Source organism: Chenopodium album, chromosome 18 (genome assembly GCF_948465745.1).
Source record: "Chenopodium album chromosome 18, dcCheAlbu1.1, whole genome shotgun sequence".
NCBI lineage: Eukaryota > Viridiplantae > Streptophyta > Magnoliopsida > Caryophyllales > Amaranthaceae > Chenopodium > Chenopodium album.
Window position 1 is genome coordinate 2,857,188 of NC_137851.1, and position 16,213 is coordinate 2,873,400.

Here is a 16,213-nt window from a genome sequence, read left to right on the forward strand (position 1 = left end):
ATTAATATTACTAATAAGATTTTTGAATTTCTATTTGTAATATATAAATTAAATATATACGGAGTATAAATTTATTGTTTAAAATAAGTTGTCAATCAAAAAAATATAAAAAGAAAAATAAAGTTAAAATATATTTCCTCTGTTCTTTTTTACTTGACCTGTTTCTTTTATCACGCTTGTCAACGCAGAACTTTAACGATGAATAACTTTAATTCTTCATAAGTAAAAATTATAAAAGTTGTATATTATGATAGTACTTATTGAAACGAATTCAAAAAGATATCATATGAATATATTTTTCCTTACATATCATTTACAAAAGACGGTCAAAGAAGAGGTGGTAAATAGTGTAAAAGTCAAAGCGGGTCAAGTAAAAAAGAACGGAGGAAGTATTTATTTTTGAAAAATAGTTTTTGGAGGGAAAAAACGACACTAGAAAGTGACATGTGTCATTGTCGGTGTCTGTTTTAGTATTAAGTTATTGATGATATGATTGATTATTGACTATGTAGTGATACTATTTCTACACGTAATTAGTACCACTAAATGAATATAATACCACTATTTATATAAATAGTACCACTAAATGTTCAATGGTATTTATATGATTATCCAGTGCTATTACTGATCACAAAATAGTACTACCCTAAATTTAGAATATACATAACGTATAAAGACCACTATTCCCCTAATTATGTATTTACTCATACCTCACTAGAAAGGCCTCAACACTCGTGTACATTCTAAGCCTTTTAAGCAGTTAACCTAAGCACAGAATTTCGGTTATTCACAATTGCACACACATTTTACACAACTATACAAAAAGATTTAACAAGAATTTTTCATTAATATTGATTACTTCAATGTTCAATTACTTGTAATTTCTTGCACAGATATACACTACAAATATGCAAATGAACAGGATAGTTAAAGTGTAAAACACATAATAATTACAGAGTAACATACAAATAAAAAAAAAAAAAAATTACATTATTAATCACTCATTTTATATGTTTATATCATAATAATCTTAATTAAGCCCCATTTAAGCAGCAGAGATGTCAATAGACTTAACTTGAGGTTTCTTAACCTCCATTTTAGGAACAATAACAGTAAGAACACCATTCTCCATATTCGCTTTGATCTCCTCCATCTTCGCATTCTCCGGCAGCCTGAACCTCCTTAAGAACTTTCCAGAACTCCGCTCGACACGATGCCACTTGTCATTCTTCTCCTCTTGCTCCTTGTTTCTCTCTCCGCTGATCTGGAGCACTTTCCCGTCTTCCACCTCAACCTTCACCTCCTCTTTCTTCAACCCGGGTAAATCCGCCTTGAATACATGGGCCTCCGGAGTCTCTTTCCAGTCAATTCGGGTGTTCACAAACGCAGCGGTGTCGGTGTCGCCACCGGTGGAGGTGAGTGATCGAGAGGAATTGTTGTTGAAGGGAAAATCATGGAAAGGGTCGAATAAATCAAGAGAAAATGGGTCAAAGACATTGCTTCGTCGGTTGTTTCCGAAAAAGCTTGGAATCAGCGACATTTTTTGATGGATTTTGGTTGTGTATGTGTTTGATTTTATGTGGGATTGATTGTTTCAATTTGGAAGGAGAATTATTAACTTGTTCTGATGATGAGGGGAACATGAGAATGGAAATTTATAGAAGGTGAGGGCGATAATGGGAAGTATCTAGAACATTCTTAGTTATTCGTTTCTAGTAATTACAGTTTTTTAATGATGGCGGGAAAAAACAGAGGTGAAGAAGAATACAGAGTAATAGAGATCAGTGTAGGATGTTCTAACATATTCCAGAAACTTTGCATTTTAACGGCCTTTGAATATGGAAGCCCAATTCATATTCCAGAAACATATTGGGCTTTGCTTAGGCCCAATTTTAGATTTCTAATATTTGGGGACTTTTTTCAATATGTTTTTCAATATTCATTTTTTAGACAATAAAAATATGTAGTAGAATATTAATAATCATATAGCAGGACAAATGTTTTAGTCTATAAAGTAACTTAATGGAAAATATAAAAAGTACAAAAATATGGTTTGAAATAATCTAAAACTTTGAAATATACATCAATACCTAAGAGATAATTTATAATCGAGACATAAGCTGTTTTCAACATTCTCTAAAAAGTGTACTGAAAATAAGTTCTTGGAAAAACATAACTTTTTTTTTTTTTATTTATTTATTTTTTTGGTTTTGTTATTGAACCATAAGCTTTCAAAACATAAATTATTACACATACAGAGTACTTAATAAAAATTTTAGTTATTACATACATTAATTGACTTACAATAACAATCCCTTAATTATTGAATATAAAGTTCCATATGATAATCTAGAGTTCATCCACAAAGTTGTACATAATTTTGCATGGCTTGTCTTTTTATTGCTTGTTACACACGAAACAAGTTTAATGTTCTAAATTTTCTTAAGCAATATGATAACGCTGTGGTGCTCCATAGTCTTCCCATTAGCTAGATGCTCACAAGTAAATTGGGTAAATTTCTCATACAATAGCTCCAACACATCTTCTCCAAAATGACGCGAAATCAAGGATTCAGTGAAGGATCTCACGAATTTGCTTATGGCTTTTGCTCTTTCCGAATTGTCTTCTATTTCATGTGCAACATGCTGCGCCATTGTATTCACATTCTCAATAACAAATGACCCTTCATTATGCACTATACTTTCAATGTCATCTTCGTTAGGCCCAAAATATGGGAAATCGAATGTGTCTAGCTTTTCTTCCTTGATCAAACCCTGATAAAATATACATCAATACTTTATAACAAAGAATTGACGCGTAACTAGTAAATAGAATTTGATAACAAGATTTAGGATACTGATATACTTTACCAACTAAGCTAGTAAAAATATAAAATCCCATTTTCAAATAACTACATTTAAATTAAACTCCGTATAACACATAATTAGGCAACAATTACCTGTGAAACAAGCTTAGTGATGGCTTGAGCCATTATTTCGAGTTCCCACGGCTGCCATGTCACTGCATCGGAGGAAGTTGGCCTACCTCGGAGTGTCAAAAGCATACGACCATTAGAATAAACTTCCTCAGATCGACAAATGAGGAACTTAGTAAAGTCTTGTTGAAATTGAGACATGTAAGCTTTTGCAACAATCTTAGGACTTGACTCGGTTATGTAGACGTTCCCCTTATTTATTGGTATGCCTTCTTCACTATAGAGCTCAGATGGTGCCTTCACTCATCAATCATATTAGTAATACAGTACATACATAGGTCAAGGGTAAATAACTCAATAATCAAAGAGTAGTCACGAAAATTAATAAGTCCGAATAAGATAAAATACCTGGGACAACCAGTGAAGGGTGTAATTTGCATGAACGAAATGCAAGACATTCTTAGGAAAAAGTCTACCGTAGTAGGATCCAGGAGTAGTCATTAAATAGCACAAGGGCACACCCTCTTTTTTCTTTAGTAACTCCATATTCAACAATTCTTTAATCAGAAAGCTAAAATCATTTGAAGGAAGATCATTCAAAAACACAATAATTTCAGGTACATCATTGTCTTTCCACTTCAATTCCTCGCATTTCTTTTGCACATTTTCTATCACCAATTTTACAACAGATAATGGTACTGGGCCAACTCCACAGCCCAAATCAGCTACTTTAATAACCTTACTTGGGCTTTTTACTTCTGTAATTACAGATTGAATTGCTCTCTCTAGCATAGGTTGGCCCAATAAACTTGCTGACTTCTGTTATATCAAATCAATGTAATTAAATTATAATTAAAATAACAAATTAGAGGGTTAATATTCATGTTCATAATTTCAATAAATGAAACTTAGAACTAAAATTATACCATATGATTTTAATATTACCTGGACAAAAGAATTCTGAGAATAGCTAAGCTCTCCATCTCCTTCATTCATGTGAAGAAATTCTTGTAACCCCATTTTTTTTGGTAACCCTACAATTTTATTTTATTTTTTCTTGTTAAGCCAAAATACCATAGTTTATATCGAAATTTTTGTGCTGTTATAATGAGTCATACATGCAAGAGGAGATATTGACAAAGCTCATTATTCAATGTCATTACTCAGTAGTCACTACATACTCACCAACCACTAAAGTAATTACTTACATTACTTTTTGAAGCGTAAATTTCCCGGACAATTACATATAAAGTCTCACATTGAAGAAAAAAATGGGGTTAAACAGCTCTACATTTTACATTTTTTTAGGCTAATTGTTATATGGTTTTGCAATGAAACCTCCTTGGCCTTGTAAAGCCAGTGAACTCTCTCTTTCGGTAATGGTTGTAACTAAGGCCCGCAGTTAACATAGTATCAATTATCAAATCCAAGTTCCACAGTTTGGGACATTTAATGGCTTAAGTAATGAGTACACTGAGCCAACTTAATTATGTGAGGAGTGAAAAAAATGGACTATGGCCCCATAAAACGTTACATGTGAGGGAGACTTCCTTAGACTTGTGAAGTGGGACTCTCTCTTGGTGACGACAAACTCGTATTTAATATTCACAGTTCTTCATATATATATATATATATATATATATATATATATATATATATATATATATTGTAATTTTAAGGGGAAAAACTACTCCGTAATATAAATAAAGTTAAGATTTATTTAAACCCAAATTATGTAAATCGTATAAAGGTAAGGAGAAGGTCTTATCTGGACAGCGGAGCCTTGAATTCCGCAATGATCAACCAGACATTAAGTTAGCGGGTTGATCATGTATAATATTTGCATGTAGTTCTCCTTGGTCCTTACTTATTGACATATGGAGTACTCTGGAGTGTAGAGTATTTAGTATTGTGATGTCTGACCAACATAATTGTCAATCTTTTTCGAAGTACTAGTGAAGTAAAAAAAATAAAAATTGTAGTCTTTTTTTTTTCTTTTTTTTTTTAAGTTAAAATTCTTATATGAACACCTTACCTCAAAGTAGCTTTGACGTAAGTAATAAGAAGTTAATCACACTATGTCCATACCCGGTATATATCTTGGTATAGACCATACCGGATACTTAGGTAGCGGCCCTTAGTATGGACCATACCGGGTAGTAATTTCTTATGGGTAGTGATGGACCGCTATCCGGTATGGTTCATATCAAGAGACGAAAACAGTATAAAAATTAATAATAACAGTATAAAATTAATAATAACAGTGCAATAAGAAAATACGCTCTTTTCTCTATAATAATATAAAATCAGCAATAACAGTATATTTATCAATAATAAATGTATAAACAAAAACACTAAAACGTATTTTATATGGACCATACCTGGTAGTGGGCTATAGTTACTCATATGCAACACATGAAGACCAAATTGGAAGCCTCTAACTTTGTTTTTCTTTCTACTTCTTTTCTTATTCTTTTTATTTTTTTTCCCTCAACACTCAATATGTTGGATTTTTTGTGAAAGCATTTTTTTCCACTAAGAAAAATATTATGTTCAGCTCTTATAAACTAAGAGGGAAGTTGCAACACTTGCAAAGTTGCAAGTACCATCTTATCTAAAGATCTCACGGGATTTCTACAAAGAATCAAGTTTGATCACATTATAAAATCAAATCAGATTTTCATAAACATATTGAAAAAAGTGATTTGTTTCCTAATCCAAACAAATTGCTACACATAAGAAATCAATCAAGATATATATTACAAAAAAATAAAATGTGTATATGACTATTCAACACAACATCTTTTTTTTTAATCAACATCCTTTTTTTTTTTTTTTTTGAATGAACACAACATCTTTGAATAACTAATCAAAAAACTCACAAGTTCACATAACTCATAAGTCTCATATAGTCATATCCAAGTATCCAATTCATATGTGAGGTTGCAAAACTTGCAGCTTCTGTTTACCGCACCCGTTAAACCGAACCTGTTAAGAGGTTTAAAAAAATTAAAATTATTAAAAAAAAAAAAAAAAAAAAAAAAAAGCAACCTTGAAATTAACCCGCCATCGATAGTTTGCAGAATACGATCCTATAACCTCGTACCTGAGCAATTATTCCTGGCGGGAATATAACCTAATTTTTCCGATGACGTCTTTTCTCGACGAATTTCAAGCCAGTAAGTTTTTAGATCTTTGCACAATGATTCAATTGAAACGTTTTTTATCTCCTGTATCAAACCCTAATTTTTTATGATTTGTCTATTTAATGCCTGAAAATCCCTTAATTCGTAACATATCTTTGATTTCTGGTTGATTTGTTGTAAATTGTTCATAATTATGTCTAATTCTCTTCACCCTTGCTCGAAATTGATAGAATTGAAAGGTGATTTTTGCATTTTAATAACAAAAACCCTAAAAGCCGACATTTTCAATTGTATGATGGTTTTTTAAAGTTCCGTTTGATTTTTTTAATGCTTAACCTGTAAATTTTCACAAGTAATTGCGGAACATTGAACTGAACACTGTCAGAAATTGTTGTCATGATAGTTTCACTGGTAGCCCAAAATTAGGACATAACGGAATTAGATAAATTCTGGGAAATTTGGGGGGATGGGGGTAAAGGGTGGTGATCAGTGAGTACCAAGCAGTATTTGTCGAAAGGAATTTGCGATATAAGAATTGAAATCAAAGCCATAATCATTGTATAAAGACGTTGGAGCAGCATTATGTATGATTTATTTGATTACGCTACAAGTATTGCAAACAATTCAATGATTTGGCGTATTATGTTCGTGCATTTGTGTCCAGCATTCGTATTTGTTTAGTGATGTTGCTTGTTGACAGTGTAGGCTATTCATATTAGTTGTTGAGCATGGAGGTAGGATATTATAGATTTTCATAAGCTGAATGTCTAAGTAGTTTATCTTTATCTCGATCATTTGGTGAACATATGATTTCTCAGTTTTTCATGTGCAAGACATTTTTTGTGTATCTTATGAATTTGACAAACTTTTTATACTGAAATTGTGTTCAACAATTCTTGTTTTTGTGTTTAGATTGAGACTTTCAGGTGTTTACTTTGTCATGAAAATGACAAACTTTTTATATGATAGAGGATGTAGAAGTTCCTTTGCTCTTGTCGTAGCAGGGAAATTGATTTTTGATAGAGTTTCTATTATTAATCCACACTCTAATGGTTTCGTATGATGACTTTATGCAGATCTTGAGTTGCTTCCAAATATCCTGCAGAGGAAATATGCATTGCTACGCGATCTTGACAAAAGTTTACAAGGTTTGTTAGTCACTGTGTTTTGATAGTCTTACTTTCAGGCTTTGATTTTATTACTTCCTTTTCCTTTCTTCATTACTTGCTGCAGTTAGTTGTCTCTGCTCATATTTTTATGCATGTCTTTAAAGAAAACAAGCTTCTAGACTTTGAAATTATCACTTCCTTTTCCCTACTATAGCGATTGCTCAAGTTGTCTGTCTCTGCTCTTGTTTTATCTTAGAGAAGATAAGAAAATGTTCCCAACCTGAACCACTTTCTATTTTTTTGGGTGGGGGCATCATGGTCGTTGGTATTGTCTTGACAGGCATTCTGCGGCAGAATGAACAGCGCTGTGAGCAAGAAATAGAAGATATTAAGCAGAGATTGCTATCTGGTTCTATTACACCAGAGTCATCCGGCATCAGATTCTCAGATGAAGCACTTGATGAGCAGAAGCACAGTGTCAGGATTGCTGATGAAAAGGTTGCTTTGGCTGTCCAGGCATATGATTTGGTATGGCTTATTTCCCTCTTTCCTTCAAATGATTGAAGCTGCGCAGTTTATCAATATCATGTTTGACTCATTTCTTAAATTTCATTCTAGGGGAACTCAATTGTCATGCTGTCCCAAAAAAAAAAAAAAAATGGGATTTGCTAGCTTCTAGCACTAGTGATCTCATTTAGGAACACTACACATCACAGCTGGATTCGGCAGGCACTTTCAGTGTCATAATGATACTTTTCTTGAAAATAAAAAATTTGAAACTAGTGAATATATTTTGATACTTTGAAAATGAAAATTTGGTAACTACAGCGACATTTATCCATCTTGGGACCTTTCGTGCAATGAGAACTGTTTCAAGCATTTGAAATTCTTGAAGGTAGAGGCACTATGCGCGAACTGGATTTGCTGGAGGGTGAAGAGGATGAAGCACATGACACCAAATAAAATAATAAAAAAATCCAAATTAAGGAAAAAAATATGAGGGACCTCACTGCTTGGGGAGTCAACTACTGAGGGGTACAGTTTACTATCAAAACCTGTATCTTGAATAAGCTTTAGAAGGAACAACTCGAACAAGTCTTTCCTGATTACCTTAGTTCTTTTGGCATACTCTTTTCATGCAGTCTCCTTTTACATGATCTTACATCTTCAAAGAGTTATTAAAAGCTGGCAAGCTGCTAACATCTTGTACCATATAAGCTTCACATTTTCTCTCCTTTTTAGAAATAGTTGACAATGCATTTGTCTGAGAAAGGGCCAATTGCTGTCACCATGTGCTCCAGCCTTCAGCTGACGCAAAGATCATGAATCACGATAGAAAAGACACTTTGTTATCTGTAGTCATGTTAGGATCAATGCTATAAACTTTCCATCATTATAATTTTTGGAAGTTTTTGGTTGTTCCCGCTGATTTTTTCCCTTTATTTTGTGATGTTGAATTTGTTAACAAAGGTGGATGCACACATTCAACAGCTTGACCAATATCTGAAGACATCTGAGGAGGAGAATCGACGAGGTATTCTGACTTTTACCTTTTCTTTTTCTCCCTTAGTAGATCTGGTAACTGCAGCATCTGCTGAACTATTCCACTTGTTTTTACAAAAATGACCTTGCTTTTCTCAGAGAAAGAGCTTGCATCTGCTCCTGCTTCATCCGATGCAAGTGGTGATGGTAGCACAAAAACTGGAAGAAGCAGTGAAGGTGGAAGAGGGGGACGTAAAAAGTATACTACTTGCACTTAGTAAATGCTCAATTTATCTTGCTTTAGTTACCTTTTTAGTTAATTGATCACCAGTTTTTCTGGATCATCAGCACTTGCACTTAGTTGGTCTTCCAAATCCTTTTTTCTTGCTCCCTATATGAACCATTATTCAGAAACAGTTTTTTTTTTCCTTTTTTTTTCCTGTAAAAAAAGAAATATAATATTTCTGCTAATCTCCTAAGCCACTTGTGTTTTGTTGCTTGTTTTTGTGAGGATTTCTTTTTAATATTTGTTTTTATTTTTATGTTTGTGGGAAGTTTTACCATTGAATATGACTTTTTGTTGTTGCAGAACACGTCTTGCTGCTGCTGCAGCAGCCGCTGCCACAGGTCCTGCAAATCCACCAAGCATGGACTTGGATATACCAGTTGATCCTAATGAACCCACTTATTGTCTATGTAATCAAGTCAGCTATGGCGAGATGGTTGCATGTGATAATCCTGATGTAAGTTGTTTATTTAAATTATCATCACCCCATTTTATTCATAGCTATATTCTAACCATGGCCATTATGTTGTTCTTGCAGTGCAGGATCGAATGGTTCCATTTTGGATGTGTTGGTTTAAAAGAGAAGCCAAAGGGGAAATGGTATTGCTCCGACTGTGCTGGAACACAGAAGCGTCGTAAAGGCAAATAATTTCCAGACTACAACCGGAATGATTGTGTCCAAAATGGTGATATTGAGATCATCCTGAATGGCAAGAAAGGTACGAGTAGATTCTATGCATGGGTTTTGTACAGCCTGCTTGTTGATTAACTTGTAGCTTTAGATCAGGTATAAAATATACTGGAGATTCTCTTTGTAGCTGCTATTGGCAATTTTGTATGATGTTAGTGTTACATGCTTGTCACTCCCTTTTTCATGACTCTATGTGGCTTGGATTGTGTAATAATTTGTTTCCTGGCCCCCTCTGTAATCTAGTTACCTTTGTGTAGATTTAAGTCTGTTTTTCCAACTGTCTTTGCCTTGTCAGTTACGACCTGATTGTATACATTTTGACATTTTTCTTAAGCCAGTCGATAAAATTTCTGAACCCTTTCTGTTTTTGTATGTTCGCCAGCTACACATTCAACTACTGAGGTTAATTTGGACACTAGTTCAAATGCATAATTATTTCAGAACTGAGCATGATCAGAGTAACCAATCTATGTAATCATAAGTCGTATGTAGGACTTTGTTCTTGAGTTTTATTCTTCACAGTTTGACTTTCCTTACTAGGGATGGGGATTCTTCCAACTTGCTAACATGTAGAGTTGAACATATAATTAACTTCCCACATATTTTTTGACGTTTGTAAAACCCGTTTTAGAACCTACTCCGTATCATTTGGTTGGTCTATCAGACTTAGAATATGTAGGAGCCCAGCTTGGGAGGAATGGACAGTCCCTTTGAGCTTCATGGAAAGAAGCATGAGGCTCCCTCTCCCTTATCTAGCCCTGCACCTCGCTCACCCAAGCTCGACTATAAGATAGCTAGTCCAACACGGGTATTATATAGTCAGTTCTTGGTATATAGGATCACAAAAAATTAATCAATGTTTGTATATAATTTGGGTTAGGAGTTAAATCCTTAACATGTGACTATTTCCCCTTTTGTTTAAAATACATGTTGCTTGACATCCCATACATTTGATTCAACTTTTGTTGCTTGACTTGACATTCCAACAAAATATTTTTTATATTGAAATTCTTATCATCTTATGATAATGAAACAATAATACATTAATACTACAAAGTAGTACATCACTTTATAAATCTGTAGCAATTATAATAAGTTTAAGATTACTGACAGAACTTTATTAAACATGATTCTTTAGTGAGCTATAACTCAATTTCACCCAAAAGGTCACACAAATTATATGACAAATTGACATAAAATCAATAATTAGGCACTAATTGACCAGATTATAAAGGCCATTAAGGGGGTATGGCCTCCCAAATCGGGGGTATATATAGGGATGTCAATGGGGCGGGGCGGGGCGGATGTTGGCCTTCCCATCCCCATCCCCACCTAACATTTTTATCCCCATCCCCATCCCCATCCCCGCGGCGGGTCTAATATTCATCCCCATCCCCACCTCGGCGGGTACAACTCCAAAACCATCCCCGCCCCACCCCCCACTTGGATATCCATCCCCGCCTAATCCCCACCAAATACCCGCCTAATCCCCACCTAAGACCCACCAAATTTCCGTGTCTTAAATACACAATCCTACATAATTAATACGGATTATAATATTAAAAAAAAAATTCTTAATATTACACACATTTTTGTTTATAATATAAGTGTAGTACAAAATATTATAATTAATATTTATTTCACGTAATTATTTTATAAAATAATATAAAAGTATATAGATGTGGGTATGAGGTGGGGATGGGGCGGGTACGAAGTGGGGCGGGTGGGGCGGGCGGGGATGGGGTGGGTACAACTTAAAATCCACCCCCGCCCCATCACCCATGGCGGGTATCGTTTTCATCCCCATCCCCGCCCCACCACCCGCCAAACCAAGACCCATCCCCGCCCCATTGGGGCGGGGATGGGGCGGGTCTCCTACTTGACCCGCCCCACTGACATCCCTAGGTATATACACAACCTTTTAGAGGGTCCCCCAAAATTTAGGATCCCATTACATGACATTTGCAACTTTTAAACCTAATTAGCTAAGCTAAACTTAATTAATTAACTAACAATAATGTTAGTGGCGACAACATATAAGCCGACGGAATTTGAGGGCCGGCCTTGATTTCATGCGTACCCCTAACAATCAACATTATAATACTCCGTACTTAACATATATAATACCCTTCATTTGATTATAGTACTTTACTTAATTACCTAGTACAATTAATTAATAATTTGAAAAAAGAATAAAAAAAATATATAGTACAAAAAATTAGTAAATTACAATTACAATAAAATAAAAAAATTTAGGGTACATGAATACCTTGGAATTTTGGGTTTCAATCTGTTTTGGATTTTTTTCCTTGTTATGTTTTGCAGGTTCTAAACATTTAAAAACGGTAATCGGTAATGGACAATGAAGAAAGTGACATATAGGCACTTTTACCAATTTCATTTTGTTTCATTTGACATTTCATGGTTAGTTGTTAATGGTTAAAACATTGATAGAGAAAAAAAAATAATAATAAATTGGTAGAATAGTAGTAGAGGTACTTTGTATTTGATATGATAGCTCAATTTCTATATGTTGTGTTTTACTCTGTAATATTTACATTAATTTGTTGTACAATTTATGAATGTTAATTGAAATTGTAAAATATACTTAACTCTTCATTTATGCAGAGTATGATACTTTGTATTTGATATGATAGCTCAATTTAGTGTGTGCAAGTTGATTTTCTCTCACATTTTTTTTGAGTGATTTCCTTACATTCTTGTATGTATTACAGTATCTACAATCTCTTTAGACACTAGCCAACTCCACTTTCTTCTCTCTGCTCACACCATCACAAGAATCACTTACAGCCACAATATTGTGAACATTTTTGTACCTATAATTCTTAGCCAGTAGCACGAAAATACACATGTTCAACACAATTATGGTCATCAAGAGCCAGTAAAGATAATCAAGACGACTATGGTTCAAATCCTTGCCTATCCATTTCTTCCCACCTTTCATCCCTGTCACATAATCCACGATAGTCACTAAAAAGCTACTAAGGAATCTTCCAACACCGAGAATACTGAGGTAAAACGCCATCCCTAAACTCCTCATTGAGTCAGGAACTTGGTCATAGAAGAATTCTTGCATTCCTACTAGGAAAAATCCGTCTCCTATACCAGCAAGTAAGAATTGAGGCGGTAGCCAAACTACACATTGTTTTCCCTTGCAGTAACATCTTTAACCATTTCCTCTCAACCAAGGCTGAGATCATCATTGCTATGCTTAAAAAACCATGCCAATACCTATTCTTGTAAGGATGTCGATGCCTCTCTCATTGCCTGTGGTTCGCCTCAAGTATGGGAGGAGGACCTTGTCATAGAAGTCTACCGAGGCAAACATCCCTACGGCTGTTAGAGCATACACTGAAGCCGCTGGAATCTCAAAGTGTTTGAGAACTTTCCTATTCTTTTCGCCCCCTTGCTTGATGAAGAAAGTAGAGAGTTGCGCAATCCCTATGCCAAACACCAAAGAAGTTAGCCATATAGGAACCATGGTTATTATGAGTTTCAGTTCCTCCACTTGTGTTACGGTTGCTAGCCTCCAGGGACTTTGTTTTCCCCTGGTCGTTGACGCTCCATTATGTTCATTTTCCTCGATTATAGCAGCCTTGTCAAGAAATCTACATACAGACATTCAATCACATTGTGATTAATCTCTTCTCTACTGTAGGTATATATGTTTTTAAAAATTACACAAATGAGTTGTGAGAGAAGTAAAAATAACAATGCATCCAAATTCCTCAGAACTTTGCATTGTTTTTTAAATTTAAAGGCTAGGATAGCTTTCGCTCAAGACCGTTACCGACCTATTGAATTTTGCATTTACCTGAGCCTATTTGTGTGACCTAAAATCCGTCCTTGGGGCTTCTCTGAATTGTGAACCTCATACAACAATGAAGAATCTGAAGGACGGTTCAAATTTCTCTTTGTAATAGCAGCAACTAAGACGTGCAACAATGGGGTTAAGGGGCTTCCATGGGCGCTTCTGTAACGATAATATGGCCTACCGAGAACAAACACCATGACAGTGACTCTCATAGTTATGGTTAGTGTGAGGTAACCAATGCCCCAACTTACATACTCTTGTAGATATACTATCAAAGTTACCCCTAAGAAGAGGCCGCTGCAAAGTGCAATGTTCCACCAATTGAAAAATGACATCTTTTGCTTCCTTTCTTTTGACTGATTGTCATCGAATTGGTCTGCCCCAAAGCTCTCCAGGCACAGTTTATAACCACCCGTTCGCTAGAGCCACGAGGTAGGCCGCTACGAAGAAGACCACCTTATGAACCTGGCTACCATGATCACATGAATTTGAGGTTGTGCTGCAGGGTTTATGGCTTGGAATATATTGAGTCATGGTAAAAAGAACTAAACCCTAAACATATGAGGCAAGAAAATAAGAATTAAAAATTCCATTATGACAACTTATTAAATCATTTCAATTTATTCCTTGGAGAATAAGATCATTAGAGAAGATCAATATAAGATAGTTAAATTGGAAAAAATCTAAGATTGCCACAACCCCTCGAGAATCAAGACCTTAGTAGGAATCGAACCCATATCACAGGGTACGGTGAAACGTTATAGGTGTTACTAGTTACTACCACAATAATCACTCAATTTTTATATGCATGCATCTTAAAATTCTATGTTAAAATAATTAAAAGGGAGTTTGGGATGAGAAAGATTTGATGACTTGCCAGGACATAGAGGATAGCAGAGAAGAGGATCATGAAATAGGGGCCAGTGTAAGCATCCGCAAGAAAGGCACCAAACAAAGGCATGACTGTTGTAACTCCATTCCATGTATACACACTGTTGGCTGCTGTTTTTTTTGTCATGTATGTTATCAAGCTAGTTGATATTCCAAAGTTACTCACCCTCTCACTAAACTCAAGTGCTGCATCCATTTTATTTGCATGTTGTAATCAGTGCGCAGCGTAGTTATTAAACTTTAAAGACATACATTGTAGCATGTGAGATTTCATTAGATTTGTCTCAATATATATTTAGAAAAAATACGACTTTTTGTTCTGTGTTACATTACTTATGGTATACTGAAAATGTTAATGGTCAAATTTGTGCGATTGTAATCAAGTTTTCGTGTTAATTACTTATGATGAAGAGAGAGGCTTTCCATGAGCCAGCTCGAAGAGGAATCCTTCCTCTGTAATCAAATGAAGAATCAAGAACTTGTGATTTCATGACATCTTCTACTTCATTATTTATTGATTTTTCATGAGTGAAAACACCTCCTTCTCCTGTGTATTGTGCATGCTTTCTCTCAAGTTTTTTTGATAGGGATATTAGTAAAGCCGTTATAACCAAAGTACTAGTATGACTTTTGGCAAGAATTTATTGTATAGAGTTAATAAATTGTATTCTCAAAGTCTATACTCGCCATTTGTAGACTTGAAGTGGAAATTAATCTTTGACTGATGCAACATGTATGAATGTGGTGCAATCAATAAGGAAGAGGAAATTAAAGTACATCTGTAATTTTCTTAAGCTGAATACTTGTATACATATATTTTGAAGATGTGTGTTTGTGTATTTCTTTTTGAATTGAAAGTACTTACTTCGAAATTAATACTATAAAAGAACTGAACCATATACTATATATATTATTGAATTGTATTCAAATTAGAAGAAATGTACATATAATTTTAAAACATGAAGAAAAAAATTTCACATTCTTTTTATTTTAGGCACTCTTTATATTTCAATGAAACTTTATGCCCACATCTTTGTACAAATTGGTTAGGTGGGGGATTAAGATGCATATTGTCAAAATAGATTATGCTACTCTTACTTAATTATGACAAAAATAAACCTTTTATATTTTGGAGTATACCTTTATGTGATTATGTCATATGCATGATAAAAGCATCAAGGTGCCTAGAGATGATAATCAAAGGAAGAGTTTCATTTTTTGATGTCTAGATACGATTAATAATTATAGGTACAACACTTTATTGTACTCCAACCTTGAAAGAAAAAAGCTCTATGTAGTACCTACCAATTATAAAATGCTTAATGGTTTAAAAAAAAAATAACACTGTAATAAAATAAAATAAAATCACTTTAGAAATACAAAACTACAACGACAATTAAATATTAATTTATAACTCAATATTACCAAAAAGGCCATACAAATGACAAGAAATCAATAATTAGGCACCAATTAACCAACTAAACATGCCATTAAGGTGGTATTGCCTCCCAAATTAAGGGTACATTCATACATAAATACCCTTTTAGTTTTAAAGGGTCCCCCAAAAACTTCAGAATCCCACTAAATAACGTTATTATTATTTCCCACTTAATCAAAATATTAATATAAGATGCATTGCTGGATTTCCTTAATTGGACTTGGACCCATAATAATTTCCCATCAATTGCGGTTCTTCCATTTCACTTGAAAGTTCCACAAATCTTATAATTTTACTTTTAGAAACTCTTCTTTTCGGCTTTTTAGCCCTTCTATTCCTCCTATATTATTAACAGTTTTTGTGTACAACTTTTTAAGCTTAGCTAATCTTAATTAGTTCC

The 16,213-nt window shown here is 34.3% G+C and overlaps 3 protein-coding genes and 1 pseudogene across 3 annotated transcripts; 1 reads left to right on the forward strand and 3 right to left on the reverse strand.

Moving 5' to 3' along the window:
- Positions 1 to 700: 700 nt before the first annotated feature.
- Positions 701 to 1,558, reverse strand: LOC145592696 (17.8 kDa class I heat shock protein-like). Its single transcript, XM_081649208.1, has one exon. The coding sequence runs from the start codon at positions 1,538 to 1,540 to the stop codon at positions 1,046 to 1,048; it is 495 nt and encodes a 164-aa protein (XP_081505334.1). The 5' UTR covers positions 1,541 to 1,558; the 3' UTR covers positions 701 to 1,045.
- Positions 1,559 to 2,350: 792 nt separating this feature from the next.
- LOC145593046 (putative caffeine synthase 4) lies at positions 2,351 to 3,973 on the reverse strand. Its single transcript, XM_081649556.1, has 4 exons — positions 3,881 to 3,973; positions 3,344 to 3,754; positions 2,960 to 3,232; positions 2,351 to 2,774 (listed from the first exon to the last, which is right to left on the reverse strand). Exons 1-4 carry the CDS (start codon positions 3,953 to 3,955, stop codon positions 2,433 to 2,435), a joined length of 1,101 nt encoding a protein of 366 aa, XP_081505682.1. The 5' UTR covers positions 3,956 to 3,973; the 3' UTR covers positions 2,351 to 2,432.
- Positions 3,974 to 5,947: 1,974 nt separating this feature from the next.
- On the forward strand, positions 5,948 to 9,982 carry LOC145592697 (PHD finger protein ING1-like). Its single transcript, XM_081649210.1, has 7 exons — positions 5,948 to 6,114; positions 7,158 to 7,229; positions 7,531 to 7,718; positions 8,661 to 8,724; positions 8,832 to 8,931; positions 9,262 to 9,415; positions 9,497 to 9,982. Exons 1-7 carry the CDS (start codon positions 6,084 to 6,086, stop codon positions 9,605 to 9,607), a joined length of 720 nt encoding a protein of 239 aa, XP_081505336.1. The 5' UTR covers positions 5,948 to 6,083; the 3' UTR covers positions 9,608 to 9,982.
- Positions 9,983 to 12,398: 2,416 nt separating this feature from the next.
- Positions 12,399 to 15,065, reverse strand: LOC145590702 (protein NRT1/ PTR FAMILY 5.6-like; annotated as a pseudogene).
- Positions 15,066 to 16,213: the final 1,148 nt, after the last annotated feature.

Coding starts and splice junctions, on each gene's coding strand:
- LOC145593046 (XM_081649556.1), bottom strand. CDS start 3,955: ATGGGGTTACAAGAATTTCTTCACATGAATGAAGGAGATGGAGAGCTT. Junction 3,233..3,343: donor CCCTTCACTGGTTGTCCCAG/GTATTTTATCTT, acceptor TGATGAGTGAAG/GCACCATCTGAGCTCTATAG. Junction 2,775..2,959: donor TCACTAAGCTTGTTTCACAG/GTAATTGTTGCC, acceptor ATATTTTATCAG/GGTTTGATCAAGGAAGAAAA.
- LOC145592697 (XM_081649210.1), top strand. CDS start 6,084: ATGACGTCTTTTCTCGACGAATTTCAAGCCA. Junction 8,932..9,261: donor GGAAGAGGGGGACGTAAAAA/GTATACTACTTG, acceptor TTGTTGTTGCAG/AACACGTCTTGCTGCTGCTG. Junction 9,416..9,496: donor TTGCATGTGATAATCCTGAT/GTAAGTTGTTTA, acceptor TTGTTCTTGCAG/TGCAGGATCGAATGGTTCCA.
- LOC145592696 (XM_081649208.1), bottom strand. CDS start 1,540: ATGTCGCTGATTCCAAGCTTTTTCGGAAACAACCGACGAAGCAATGTC.